Source organism: Chelonoidis abingdonii, chromosome 6 (assembly GCF_003597395.2).
Source record: "Chelonoidis abingdonii isolate Lonesome George chromosome 6, CheloAbing_2.0, whole genome shotgun sequence".
NCBI classification, from domain to species: Eukaryota; Metazoa; Chordata; order Testudines; family Testudinidae; genus Chelonoidis; species Chelonoidis abingdonii.
Genome location: NC_133774.1, coordinates 72,107,612 through 72,121,811, shown reverse-complemented (window position 1 = coordinate 72,121,811; position 14,200 = coordinate 72,107,612). Strand labels below are relative to the sequence as shown.

General features: G+C 43.4%; 1 protein-coding gene across 2 annotated transcripts in view; it reads right to left on the bottom strand.

Annotated features, from left to right (window-relative positions):
* CAMK4 (calcium/calmodulin dependent protein kinase IV) overlaps positions 1 to 14,200 on the bottom strand; it is a 305,065-nt gene that overhangs the window by 35,584 nt on the left and 255,281 nt on the right. For both annotated transcript variants that reach the window (XM_075067151.1, XM_075067152.1), the window contains exons 6-7: positions 9,290 to 9,380; positions 2,377 to 2,451 (exon numbers count right to left, since the gene is read on the bottom strand). In XM_075067151.1, the coding sequence (XP_074923252.1) occupies positions 2,377 to 2,451; positions 9,290 to 9,380 (166 nt within the window). The remainder of the gene's footprint in view (positions 1 to 2,376; positions 2,452 to 9,289; positions 9,381 to 14,200) is intronic.

The following is a 14,200-nucleotide window of genomic DNA, read 5'->3' as shown; positions in this document are numbered from 1 at the left end:
AGACAATAGAGGTTGACTTCAGCAAAAATATGGGTGCATCTGTATTTGTACATGCAAATCAGTTATAATACATGCAATTACTTGATTTGCATGCAAAAATATGGATTACACATTTTTCCAAAGCCCATTTTTCCATTGCCAAGTCAGCTTTCACTTTTGGAAAATGTAGACTTTAGTGAAGAAAAAGGAAACATAACAATATAGCAAACACACAGAGGTTACTTTTTAAATGTACTTCTAAAATGGCATACAAAGGTGGCATACAGTTCTATCTATCTACATTAAGATATTTATAGTGCACTAATGTTATCTACAGTTAATAACCTAAATTGCTATTACTGTGACCCTAATCATCATGGTAGAGCTGAAACAATCATGTTATTTAATTCTTATTTGATTTTGGTTAAAAATTGATTATGAAAAGGGTCCCAACCCTTCCACATCCCTCAAAGTGACAAGTACTCCCACTCCAATCTTTCCAATTGTCAAAATCAACCTTTAACAGTGCAGTCTGCCCCTTTAAGGCCATGGGGTCTGGGAGCAGCTGACCCTTTTCTGGAGAGAAGCCCAGCAGGCAGCATCTAGTGATTGGGTCTGATGAGTCCCAGCCAAGGGATATAAAGAAGGGCCCCAGCTGTATGAGGTTGGCCTGGGACCAGGAGAGGGACTGGGAGCGCACTCTCCAGTGGCTGTACCAGAAGACTGAGAGGGCATGTTAGCCTTGCAGACACCCCTGTGGAAGGTCGCAGATCTCAGTGAAAATAGGACTGTTTTCTGTTGTTGTTGTTGTTTTAATTGCTCCACTTAAACTTCTTTGTGATAAGAATGAAAAAGAGCCCTGAGAAAAAGGCTACAAACTGAACTAGGTGTGACTGTTTGTTTATCCCAGGCTGGTGATTGGGTGCACAGCCACTGTAGGAAGCGCTCTAATTTTACCCCATACTTACCACTTCTGCACTGCTCATCAGCACCTCTAAGTCAGGACAAGGAGTCAAGTCGTGCCTGAATGCTCTGGAACTCCAGTCTGGCATTTTTCATTGGCATTCTGCTACTTCTGGTAGTGTCACTTATAGTACCAGAAGTGTGTTCTGCCATTTCTTTTTTTTATGCCTCAGTCACTGGTCAAGACTGTAGCATCTGATAAAGTGCTTCGCTTTCTTGAGACCTTAAGCTACCTCTCCTTCCTAAACAATTATTATTAAGATTGTTTTTTTGTTCTTAAATTATCTAACAGGTCACCTTAAGCTAGTTTCTACTACACTTAATTTTGGACTATCCAGAATAGGAATTACTAAAGGCCCTATCAAGTCACACTAATGAAGTTGCCATTATACCTGACATGCCAATATAATCCATTATTTCAATAATTTGTCATGGATTTTGATGAGATTTGTATAAGTAGGGCCCTACCTAATTCATGGTTCATTTTGGTCAATTTCACAGTCATAGGATTTAAAAAATCATAATCATGATTTCAGCTATTTAAATCTGAAATTTCATGGTGTTGTAATTTTAGGGGTCCTGACCCAAAAAGGAGCGTGTGTGTGTGTGTGTGTGGGGGGGGGGGGGTTCTGCAAAGTTATTGTAGGGGTGGGTTGCAGCACTGCTACCCTTACTTCTGTGCTGCTGCTCGTGACAGCGCTGCCTTCAGTGCTGGGCAGCTGGCGAGTGGTGGCTGCTGGCCAGTAGCCCAGCTGTGAAGGCAGAGCCGCCACCAGCAGCAGTGCAGAAGCAAGGGTGGCATGGTATGGTATTGCCACCCTTGCTTCTGCACTGCTGCTGGCCGGGAGCTGCCTTCAGCCCAGCCAACAGCTGCTGCTGCTATCCAGCCACCCAGCTCTGAAGGCAGCGCAGAAGTAAGGTGGTAATACCACAATGCCCCTAAAATAACCTTGCAACCCCCCTGCAACTCCCTTTTGGGCCAGGATCCCCAATTTGAGAAATGCTGGTCTCCTCTGTGAAATCTGGGTACAAGCACACAAAAGACCAGATTTCACTAAGGGAGAGCAGATTTCACGGTCTGTGACATATTTTTTTTTATGGCCATGAATTTGGTAGGGCTGTATGTATAAGTGGAATATTATTGTTTAATGTATTAATTTGTATTCAACATCAGAGTACTTTCATGTAAATTATGAAATTATACTAGAAATGCACTGGAATATTGGTTAGTGTGGTTTGGAACTATAGAGTATGTTAATTTTTCAAAAACATACACTGATGTCAGCTTCTGAATTCTAGTTTTTGATTCAAGCTGTTCAGGAGCCTTGTCAATCTTAAGAAACTTGCATTTACCAAATACAGAAACTGGAAAATGTAAATAGTCTCTGAATCAAAGTCTAAGTCCAATATATTGTAAGTAATAAAGGAACATACCACAGTACCCTGGAGTTCCACAAACTGTCTTCATAGTCACTTGATCTTCCACAATCTTGGAAAGCCCAAAATCAGCTGTCAAGATTTGTAGAAACATAAAATAAAAGTTTTATTGTCTGCTTGTAATTGTGTAAAGTGAGCATAGATTCAACAGGGGGACGCACTTCACTTTTCTTTTTGAAAATGCTACAATTAAGGAAAATCACCGTCATTTTAAGGAACAAATGAAAAGAAAAATTACTTCAGAAGAATTGCATGGAAACAAAATTATACAGAAGCAAAATTTGAGTTGATGGATTAAATCCTCTTGTTCTAAGCTCACAAAAATATTTTTAAAGTACAACTTGTGCTAGCTGCCCTAGAAACAGTGGAACATAGAGCAGCCAACAATGAAGAGTCAGATGCAGAGTCAATCAAGTACTCAGAACTTCTGAACAGCACATGGAATACAAAACACTACAAATACAAAAGAAATAAATACAAAAGAGAAGACGTTTAAAGACTGGAGAAGGTATATGTTATAAAACAGGACACTATCCATTTTGTAGAGTATTTTCATGAAAATAGGGCCTTTGTTCTGATGATGTACTTAGTTCAGTGGTTCCTTTGGAAGATAAATTATTTTCCAAATGGATGGTTTTGTATTGCTAGAGAAATGGGCATCTTTCAGTTCTGAAACACATCACCCACCTAAAGGCAGGTCAAAAATTCTAATTACCCAATTCTCCTGTAAAACAAGAGGACAGTAACTTTTTTCTGATGTCACTCCAAAAAACACTGTCCCTGGTAGTGCTCTTTCTAGGAGTGATACTGGATACATTGGGCTGAAGCGCTATCATTTTGGACTTTTTCAGATCTTATCAACTAAGTTGGGAATGGCATGTGGTTTGATCCTACAAGGAACTGAACCTTCCAGCTACAATCCAGAAAAGCATTGAAGCAAGTGCTTAACTTTAAGCATGTGTTTATCACACTGTTTTAAATAGAACTACTGGTGTGCTCAAAATTACACCTCAGCTTAACAGACTTGCTAAGTCAGGGTTGGAGCCCTCAGCACCTTGGGTCAAGCCTTTGGGTAGTATTTCAAGAGCAGATTTCCAAGGAAAACTCAGGCTTTGCCAGAAGGGGATGTCAGCAACTCTGCATGTGGCACCGTTCCCTCTGAATAAATACTGAGCCGCCAGGAGCCAGCAAGTTGTCATAGGTGGCACTTGAATGTCCCATCTTTCAAATGAGATTAGAATTGAAGATCTAACCACTTGTGTTTCTTTTTCTATGAATGATCTTAGTATCTTGTTCTAATTCCAGTTTGGATGATGACATTCTACCTTAAAAACTGAAGAATATACTGTGAAACCCCGCTATAATGCGATGTTTGGGGTCCAAAAACTTCAATCGTGCTAAATGCAGGGTCGTGGTACAGGGCCGCCCGGAGGGGGGGGCAAGTGGGGCAATTTGCCCCGGGCCCCGCAGCCTGATGGGGCCCCGGCCAGCGCCGGCTGTCTCTGGGAAGCAGCAGCTGTTGCTACTGCTAGGCAACCAGAGACGCTGGCTCTGCCTCTGGTCAAGCAGATGAGTGCAGGTCAGGAGCGGGGGAGAGAGGCTGCAAGCCGTAGCCTTTCTTCTCCAGTCCCCTCCCCCCAGCACTGAGCACTCACTCACCTGGAGGAGACAGTACCGAGCTTCTGGTCCGGTGTGAAACAGGAATAATCTCTGCAGTGACCTCACTCACTCACCTGAACAGCTGCTGGGGACTTCCAACCGTGAGTGTTTGACCCTGTGATTCCCCCTAGGTTCGTAATATTGGGGTGGTGTTGTGGTTTTCAGGGTGTTGCTGTTTGAGGGTGAGTTTGTGCCTGCCTGGGTCTGTTTCAGAACTAAAGTTGGTATCATGTAATGTAACCCAGGAAAAAAGCCCCCGGTCTGCAATATGGCACGGCAGTTATCTCCCCCCATCTCCTGAAGAAAGGGGAACATAGGCACGGCATGATCTATTTCCCTTCAAATAATTGGAAAGGAAGGGGACTGGGGCTACCGATCCAAACCAGTTCCTTTCATAAAGTCTGTTTTCCCTGTGCACCCTGCTGCAAGACCGCTGTAGGGGCTGAAAATTTCCATTAAACTATGGCTCCTTCATTTGCCCTGCAACAATATAAATAGACCGGCTTGCGGGGGGGGAGTCGCCCAACCTCTCAGGGTCGCAAAACAGGGGTGAATTTAGCAGAGGGTTGAGGGATTGTGATGAACTGGACTGTTCTTAATGTTTGCTCTGAATACTGTGTTGGTGCCTCAGTGTCCCCTGGGCAGTTCTTAAGTATCTAGGTGGTGGGATAAGGGTGTGTGATAATTGCTGCAGAGCAAAGGGCCAGTGCATAAATGCCTGGCACTCTGTCTCCTAGCAACTGATGGCCTGGGCCCCTCCTCTGCAAAGATGCCAACTGAAGGTGTTGGAGACAAAGAGATCAGGTGACCTCCTGGCCCGGGAAAGGAACTGAGCAGAGAGGAGGGGCTGGAGGGGGTGTTGAGTCTGGGCTGGCTGGGGACGAGGAGTGAAGTGCAGACATGAGGGTCTGGCTCACTGCCCCCCAAGAATGGACCCGGCCGAGGGGTCCGGTTCGCTGTATCTACAAGCTCTGGTTTTAGACCCTGTTCCTGTCATCGAATAAACCTCTGTTTTACTGGCTGGCTAAAGAGTCACGTCTGACTGCAAAGTGGGGGGTGCAGAACCCTGTGGCTTCCCCAGGACCCCCCGCCTGGGTGGGGCTCGCTGTGGGAAGCACACGGAGGGGCAGAGGATGCTGAATGCTCCAAGGAGAGACCCAGGAGGTGAAGACGTGTGAGCTTCTTGCCCTGAACAAGTCTGCTCCAAGGGAGAGGAGGCTCCCCAAAGTCCTGACTGGCTTAGTGGGTTGGGGAGCAGTTCCAGAGCATCGCCCGGGGGACTCCGTGACAGGGTCCACTTGAAATCCCACCTGATGCAGCCACACAGAATCACTAGCAGTGCTGGGAGAGGCCAGGAGTGGAAAGCAGGTGGCCTGGGGGTAGGGGCACATTCCTCTCAGTCCTGGGCTCTGGGATGGACTAGGCTGGGTGGTGGGTTCAGTCTAGTCTTCCAGCCTGCTGTTTCTCACTGGGGGTCACCCCCGTTGGTACCCCAGCCCAGGGACTGCCCACCCAGCACCCAGACTCTGTCCCACTCAGCCCTAGGCAAAGCTCCTTGGTCTGGGGTCTGGCTCCCAGTCCCTCTCCAGGGTTTGCAGCTGTCTGGAGGTGCCTGCCTTCCACACCTTCCTCATTCACACCTCATTCATTCAATAGGGCAATTGATTACAAAGTGGAGGAAAGATCTCATTCTACTTCTAGCAATGAGACATGTTTTTCTTTTACCTTAATTATTCTACCTTGGGGCCCACTATAACATATTACCAAGGTTCAATACAAAGTCATGTAAAAGTTATACAAAAGTGCATAATGCAGAGATTTACCTACAACTGCACTGATTGATTGCTGTGTGCAGTAATATAGTGACCCCTTGATTGCTGTGTGGCAGTAATATAGTGACCCCTGGGTCTTTGAATGAGGTTATATGCTCGGGGGGGGGTGCAGCGGCAAGTCGGGGGCGAGCGGGTGGGCAAGTGGCAGGTGGACAAAGAGGCAAGCAGTGAGCCAGCAGGGGTTCTAGGGGCAGGCATAGAGGGTTTCTGGCAGGGGAGGGAGAAAGTGAAAGGAGGTGAGTTTGGTGGGTGGGGGACTGACTAGGAGGGACGCAGCAAGTCAGTGGAGGACTAGGGCGTGAAGACGGTGTGATGGTGGGCCGAGTGGGGAGGGGGTGGGTCCTATTTTACTGCTAACCCCCCTGATCTGGCCACCCCTATTTGTGCCAGGTTTCAGAGTAGCAGCCAGGTTAGTCTGTATCTGCAAAAAAGAACAGGAGTACTTGTTGCCCTATCTTTGAGCTTTATTATGCTTACATTTATTTATCTTTACATGTATTATTTATTTATTATGCAATATATTTTCAAATAGGAGTTCTTTTTTAACAAAGGTGTAGAAGTTAGGTTGCCAGGGGCTAGTTACGGTAAGATGATGCCTTGATGTGTGCAGGGATCTGGCAGTGAGAATGGTTGCTCCTCCTGCTTCCTCCTGGAAGAGGAGGAGAATGAGGTCTGCTTTCAGGATTAAAGAAGTCATGTTAAATTATACTTTCCATTTCCTTTTTGACACAAGAACATTGAGATTTGTGGCTCAGTACTGCAGCTTACCTCTTGCTGTTTGTAAAATGCGTAGAGTATTACAGTGGCCAGAGATCAGCATATGATTACATGGCATGCAAAATTATCTGGGGATATCAAGATGAGTTCAAGATACTTGCTTTTTCTTTCATTATATTTTTTCCATGTAATCTTTTTAAATGATTTTTTTTTAAACAACAAAAAGATGTTGAAGGCAGGATAGCTGTTATGACAGTCCACCTTTTGGACTCTGGTTATTGGTTAATTTATATATTTTTGTAATTGTCTGTGTTTACCAGTTGTTAACATATTTCTGACTTACCAGATCCCTTCACTGGGCCAGTAAGATCATGCAAAGTGTACTTAGGCACATTAAACTAGAACTGTCCAAGCACAATAGACATCACTGGTCCAATATCCAAATCTGAAGTCTGCATGATCTAAAACTAATCTGGCTGCTGAGACCATGGCTGAACCGACATGGCTTGATTCCAGTCATGAAATTGCCAAATTAAAAGTTGTCCTGCACTCACTACATTCACTTTCCTGTACTCTCAGTATATTTACTAGAAAGGAAATCCAAAAAATCCAGGGCTGTCCCAGTGAAGAGGGGTGGGGAAATTCCTTTGCCTCTGTTTCTGAAATGGCCAAGATGAAAATGTGTCCACACAACATGAGCCTTCTATGTTTAGAGTGGTTCAGGGATTTCCCTACACACACCCCCTACACCCCACCAACATTTCCCCAAACACCCCTCCACCCAGTTTCGTGAATTAATTATGTGCAATGTTGCCAATTTAGTGATTGTTTGGAAATTTGAATTGAAATTGAGACATTAATACATACTTTAAAAGCATATAAAGTGTATGATAAAATACATGTATCTTGAAAAAGTATAATAGATTTGAAAAGTATGAACATAGACTAGCTTCCTTATACATCTTTTGTTTTTATGACGATGCCAGTGCATTCATTTTCGGTGACATTGGCAAGTTATGATTTGTAAGCAAAGTCTAAATGAGCTCTCCCTGACAGCAAGTGTGAGCTGGGGACTGGGGGAAAGGCTTCAGGACCAGATTTTATTTACATTCACACTAATCTACCTAGGTATCCAGCAAAACAGATCTGTGTTGCCCAAGTGATAGATTTTGGCTGGGGTTGGGTTACAAATCACTTGAATGCCGGGGGTGAGGGAGGTGGGAATGAAATGTTGTTCTTATTGTACATGTAAAAGGCAATAGAACTGTAATTAGCCTGTGCTGATTGAGCATCAAGAGAGAGGGTGGGGACAGGTGTTTTGCTTGATGGTCTGCCTGAGTCACAGGTACTATTTGACCTGCCCCTTTCCACTGTTTAAAGACAGAGCTGATTACGCTCCATAGATAGTCTTTTGTTTTGTTAAGTGACCACTGAAATCACTGATAATCAGGTCTAAGTGGCAGGGCCACCAAGAGGGGGGGCAAGTGGGGCAATTTGCCCCAGGCCCCACAGGGGCCTCCTATAGTACTGCAACTTGTTTTTTATGGAAGGGGCCCCCGAAACTGCTTTGCCCCAGGCCCCCTGAATCCTCTGGGCGGCCCTGTCGTGGTATAGCGGGGTTTGTCAGTGGTCCCCAATGCGGTGCATTGATGTGCGCCGCTTAGTGCCCCTGGTGCCTAGTGCCCAGCGCTTAGTGCCTAGTGCTTTCTGCTTTATCATAGTATGGCACTGGGCTGCCATAAACCGGCACACAAACTGTATATTCTCTACATGGAAGTGGTGAATATTCATCTCTCAGAGGCTTAGGGTCTGACTTTCAAAGGTGCTGAGCACCCAGAGCTCCTACTGACTCCAGCTGCAGTTGCAAGTGCTCAGCGCTGCTGGAAATCAGGCCCTCAGTGAATGCCCTCTTCACCCTGGTTTGTGACAGACTCTGCGAATTCAAGTCAGCTTGTAGCTTATCTGGTTTCTTCACATCTTTTTTCATACTGCCACCTATGCCTGGAATAACTTCTCTAATCTGTGCCAAACAACCTGCCTCTCCTCCTTCAAGCTCCTCAAAACTCACTCCTTCTGGCTTGCTTTCATTGCTTACCTCCACCTTCGCACTCTCATTCATATTTGTCCCAAAACTGTAACATATTGTCTAACAAAAAAGGAACTAACAAGTGGTGTTTGTAGCTAGAATCTGATCTCATAATCTTTCCGTATTGTAATCTTCACTCTCCCAAATCCGATTCTTCCTGTGTGTGTCATCTCTTGAGGTATTGCGCCTAATTTAGACTGTAAATTCCTCAGGGCAAGTATCAGAGGGGTAGCCGTGTTAGTCTGGATCTGTAAAAGCAGCAAAGAATCCTGTGGCACCTTATAGACTAACAGACTTTTTGGAGCATGAGCTTTTGTGGGTGAATACCCACTTCGTCAGATGCTTCACCCACGAAAGCTCATGCTCCAAAACGTCTGTTAGTCTATAAGGTGCCACAAGATTCTTTGCTGCGTTTCCTCAGGGCAGCAATCTGTCTTATTTATTTTTAAAGAACAATGCACAGCTGTGCTGCTGTACAAAGAATGGGCCTATTCATCTGGATATCATTGCTAAAATAGAATGCAATGATGGAGAGAAGAGAGGAGATACATGTGAACCACATAAAATAATAACAATACAAGGGAAGGATGGGAAGTATATAGCTAGTGTTGCTCACCTATTTTTAATGGTGCGTCTGGTGCTGGTGTTGCATAGAGTAGATTCTCTGGCTTCAAATCACGGTGAACAATCCCATTTGCATGCAGGTACTAGAAGGGAAAAATCAAAGTGTCTAAATCATAGTATGAAATAGCTTTTTGCTAATCCTCTATAGTTACAGTCTACTGACTGGTTTCAGAGTAGCAGCCATGTTAGTCTGTATACGCAAAAGTACTCCTGTTCCTTTTGCAGTCTACTGACTATTATTTCATGACAAGGGATAACCCAATTAACCAGATTTCAAAAAATTGTTTACAAAACTTCTTAGCACGAGACACTTGAATATAGTTTGTCATCTGAACAAGAAACTGAAAATTGAAAGAGAGAGAGCATCAGCTCATGATTGAGAAGAAAAACCATCCCTGAGGGGCTTATTGACCATTTAAAACACAATGGTAACATCTCTAGGGGTTAATGTTAAGGTAATAGATGCTGAGATATTGAAATCTGAAGCATCAGAGAAGCATTTAGGCAGCTTTGTATGTTAAATCATTCTGAGACATCAGAACATGGTCACCCAACTACTGAACTACACAAAAACTTTGATGAGAAGAAGCATTGTGGAAAACTTAGCATGTCTGCTGCTCTAAAAATAAAATCTTTACTTTCTACAGCAGTCTGAAAGATTATAATACTGTGCAGTCCGGAAGCCTTGGTTTCACATGCCCCTGGCTTTCTCAAAAGCTATCATGGTTTTGGATTGAAAATGTCAAGGCTTCATCTTATCCCATTTTTCTGGGTGGAAAATTTGGGCAAAATCTGTTCAGCTCTTTTTCAGTTGTCCGAGTGTGAAATCGGATCTCCTGCCACAAGTTAGAAACAAATTTTATTTCTATGGATGGGAAAAATAAAAGTCTCTCTCTTCTTCAGCACAAAGACACTAGGCAGCCAGACTTACATCTTCAGGAAGGAGGCCACTAGTTTCCTCTCTACTGGAGCTACTGGCTCCAAGCAGCTTTGCTCTTTAAGGTTCTGCAGCACATGCAGTTGCCTTCTTTCCCTCCTTATGATCTGGGCCAACTGTTATATACAGATTGGGTTGCTGGTATACAGCCAGTATACCTGGGGCCTTGTGAGCTTATGCCCTGATTGCACAATCAGTTCTTTACTTGGTAAATACCCTGGACCTGACTGTCCTCTTGTTTACCGTCCCCCCCCCCATTTTATTTATTTATTTATTTATTTATTTTACACTAGTGAAACTGCAGTAACTTCAACCAGTGTGAGTGACAGGAGCATCAAAGTCCCAGTATTTTTAGTATGTAGTGCAACGGTTATTTGTACATGTAAGCTACTTGATAGTTACACTCAGGACCTGTCTACATGTGAAAATTGTACCAATTTAACTAACCTGGTTTTGAAACTGATTTTGTTAAATTGGTGCAGTCCCCTTACGTGGGCATTCATTTCAGTTTAAGGGTGCCTGATAGTGATTTCGCTTCAGTTGATTTCTCACTGATTTAGTTTAATCAGTATAATTTTTTTGTAGAAAGAATGCCTTGGTACTGTAGGTCCCAAGTTAATTATCATGAAAGCTGTGCTTTGAATTAAGAGACAGAAACAATTATATACACACTGTAATTATCATGCACAGCAAATACCTTAGCTCTACCTTCTATATACTAACTATGTCATTTAATGGTCACCAGTTACCGTAAAAATAAAGAAACCGGGAGGAGGAACATGGTCCAGGGGATAAGTCACAAGCCTGGTATGTTCCAGGCTCTCCCAGGGACTCACTCTGTGTGTGACCTCAGACTCTATGATTCACCTCAGTTTCCCCCATCTCTAAAACAGGGATGATATTTGTGTAATAGGGCTTTAGGTCTGTGGATGAAAACTGCTGTAAGTATACAGTACTATATGATAGTTTATAATACACAGAGATATTCAACTATTAACCAAATAGTCCTGCTTGCACTTTCTTCTAATTTTCAGTAAATGGTTTTAGAATGTAAAAGAAGGTTGTTCACTGTTTGCTGCTTCATTAATCTGTGTTACCACCATAAACTGTTAAGTAGAAAATTTGTATTTACCTCACAGCATTGTATTTCCATAGCAACATTACTTTGATATATTCAGATTCAGTAAAGTCAAGTAGCATCTGTGTACTAAAGTATGTGATTTACTTGTCAAGTAACAGCAATTAGTCTCTTCAGAAGTGCGTTACAATAAACAAGAACAGGATGAGTTACTAATTTAACAGTTGAAAAGGAGTAACACAAAAAGAACAATGCAAGATCATGAAAAGGGCATTATCTCAGTGAAAATGTATTTTTGAGCATACATATGGATTTACACTGTATTGAAGTTATGCTGATAATCATTCTTACAAACTGAAGTCAGACAAAACTTAATCTACTAGCATTTAAGGTGAGCAGGCAGAAGGGAATTTGAAATGAGTTCATGTTTGTGGTTTAAAAAACTCCCAATCCACAAATGTCAGAGTGCAGATCAGGTATTTTGCACCCAGTTAACCACTTTCATGAGCAAATGTGGCCTGTGTGCAGAAACCAGTGGGCCTGACACACTTCTGTAGGTTTGTTAAAAGTTTGATCTTTAGGCTATGTCTACACTGCAATTAAAAACCAGGGGTGACCCATGCCAGCTGTCGCTGACTCAGCTAAGGGGCTGTTTAACTGCCATGCAGACAGACATTTGGGCTTGGGTTGCAGCCCCAATTCTAGGACCCTGCAAGTGGGAGGGTCCCAGACCTCCCGAGCCCAGAAGTCTATGCCACAATTAAACAGCCCTGCAGTCTGAGCCCCACAAGCCTGAGTCATCTGGCATGGCCAGCTGTGGATGTCTAATTGCAGTGTAGACATAACTTGAGTGTTTCGTTCAGAAACTTTTAGAACTGGGCAATCTGGAATCAGCACTGTTTTCGGCAATACTACAGGGCACTGTCTAATTAAAGTTTTTATTTTACTAGGTATAAAAATCGAAATACAAATTATTTACTGAGTATTTTTGGTTTGTCTGGTCATATCCAAACAACTCCCCATTGCAGTGCATGCAACTCCATGTTGCATCATTATTAGTGACCAGACTGAACAGACTTTCGGGGGTGGTGGTGGGGGAGAAGCTGGGACACCTGACATGAGCAGGGAGGTGGGTGTGCAAAAGATGACTTTGCAGTGTTTCAAGGATTCATGCATAGTACGGTGAGAGAAAAGAATGAGCCCTCTCTGCCTCCCCAGCTCTTTTCGCAGTCAAGCAATCTTCCTCTTTCCTGCTACCCAATGGACTTGACTGAATAGGAGGTGATGGCTTGTCTTGATGAGATTTATGTGAACAAGAGGTCACTGGAAGGCCTCAGGGAAGAGATGAAGAAAGATGTCAACATGACTCAGACCTAGAGGTTCTTCATGGATGTGTTCAGTCAATTTCACCAGTTCAAGTGGCCAGTGACACTTTCAATGGGCCATGGTTTGCATTAGGTTACAACACTTGAAAAATGCACCGTTTTAAAAACCAAACATCAAGACAGATCCTATAAATGGGGCCATTTCTGCTTATTAGGAACACAGTCACCCAAATAGTGCACAAGAACCAGAAAGAAAAGCAAACAAACCAAAAAACCACAGAAACTGACTAGAAACAAAAGAGATTATTTTAATTGTCTAAGATGATTGAAATGCATATAAATGGTGACAATAATGTGTGTGTGTGATGGGGTACATTACCAACCCCGCACTGAAAGGGTTAATGAGAATCCGTGGGCACAATCAGCCAAACCCCACTATCCTGGTAGTCAGTGTTGAACCTGGAGAAAGGAGACCTGGCTCAGTCTCCACACAGAATAAAGATCACACAGAGTTGTTTATTTTTGTAAAGCCGTTGGGCAGGCACTGTCTTCCTATGCCTGCACAATGCCCAGCACACCTATGCACTACTGAATAAAAGTATCATATTGATGATGATAAATAGTCTTTGCCCATTGGATCAACTCTGGAGGAGCAGAATACTCTCCATTAGCAGGTGAGGAAGCACCAGTGCAACTATTTGGTGACCACCTCAATTGCCTGTCAGCTGTGGAAACATCACTTGTGACCCACCATTCCCCTCCAAATAAATGAATTTTAGCCATGAGTCTCCATAGCTACAGACTCATTGGCTTTACTCTGTCTACTCTCCCAGCTCCTATGTGCACTGCTACAGAATGTACAGCCTCAGAGAACTAATCTGTGGTGCAGAGGGCAGTCTCTTGCATTGCCTCTTCAAAGTCTATCTACCCCTCTCCTCCCCATAATAGAACTGCAGTGGTTCTGCTGCACTGTGAGCCTTGTTTGCTAGCCCAAGTGCAGTAGGATTGACCCCACAGGGTGTTGAGCAAACTTCAGGCACACAGTAGGTTACAACAGTATCAGTTTTATATAATCTTAGAAGACCTGAAGTAAATGTATTTTAGGATTCGGAGTGTCAAATGGATTAAACTCTGACATGCTCAGCACTGTAGAAAACACAAATAAAGACAGATCCTTACCCTGTCTACTCTGTAAAATACAGACAGGCTTTCTCCTAGTTTTTAATTCATGCAACACACAATACCAACTTATGATTGGCACATGCCCATGTCTCCCTAAAGGTGACCTGCAAAGAAAAAAAACATTCATCTTCTGTCCCACTTCCCATTTTTTTGCTTCCTTGTGAGACAGGAAAGCTTCTTTTTTACCTCAAAAATTCAGGTCTCATCTAGCCTGAAAGATCTGATGACTAGTGAAATTATGATGACATCACAAGAATTGCGAGTCTGAAAGATGAAGAACTGGTAATGGCAAGGAAACTCTGGGTTTGCTTATTTGTATTGACACCTAATCCACTTTAATGTCTAGCAAACATTGTGGAGAAAGAGTTTTGGCTGAACACC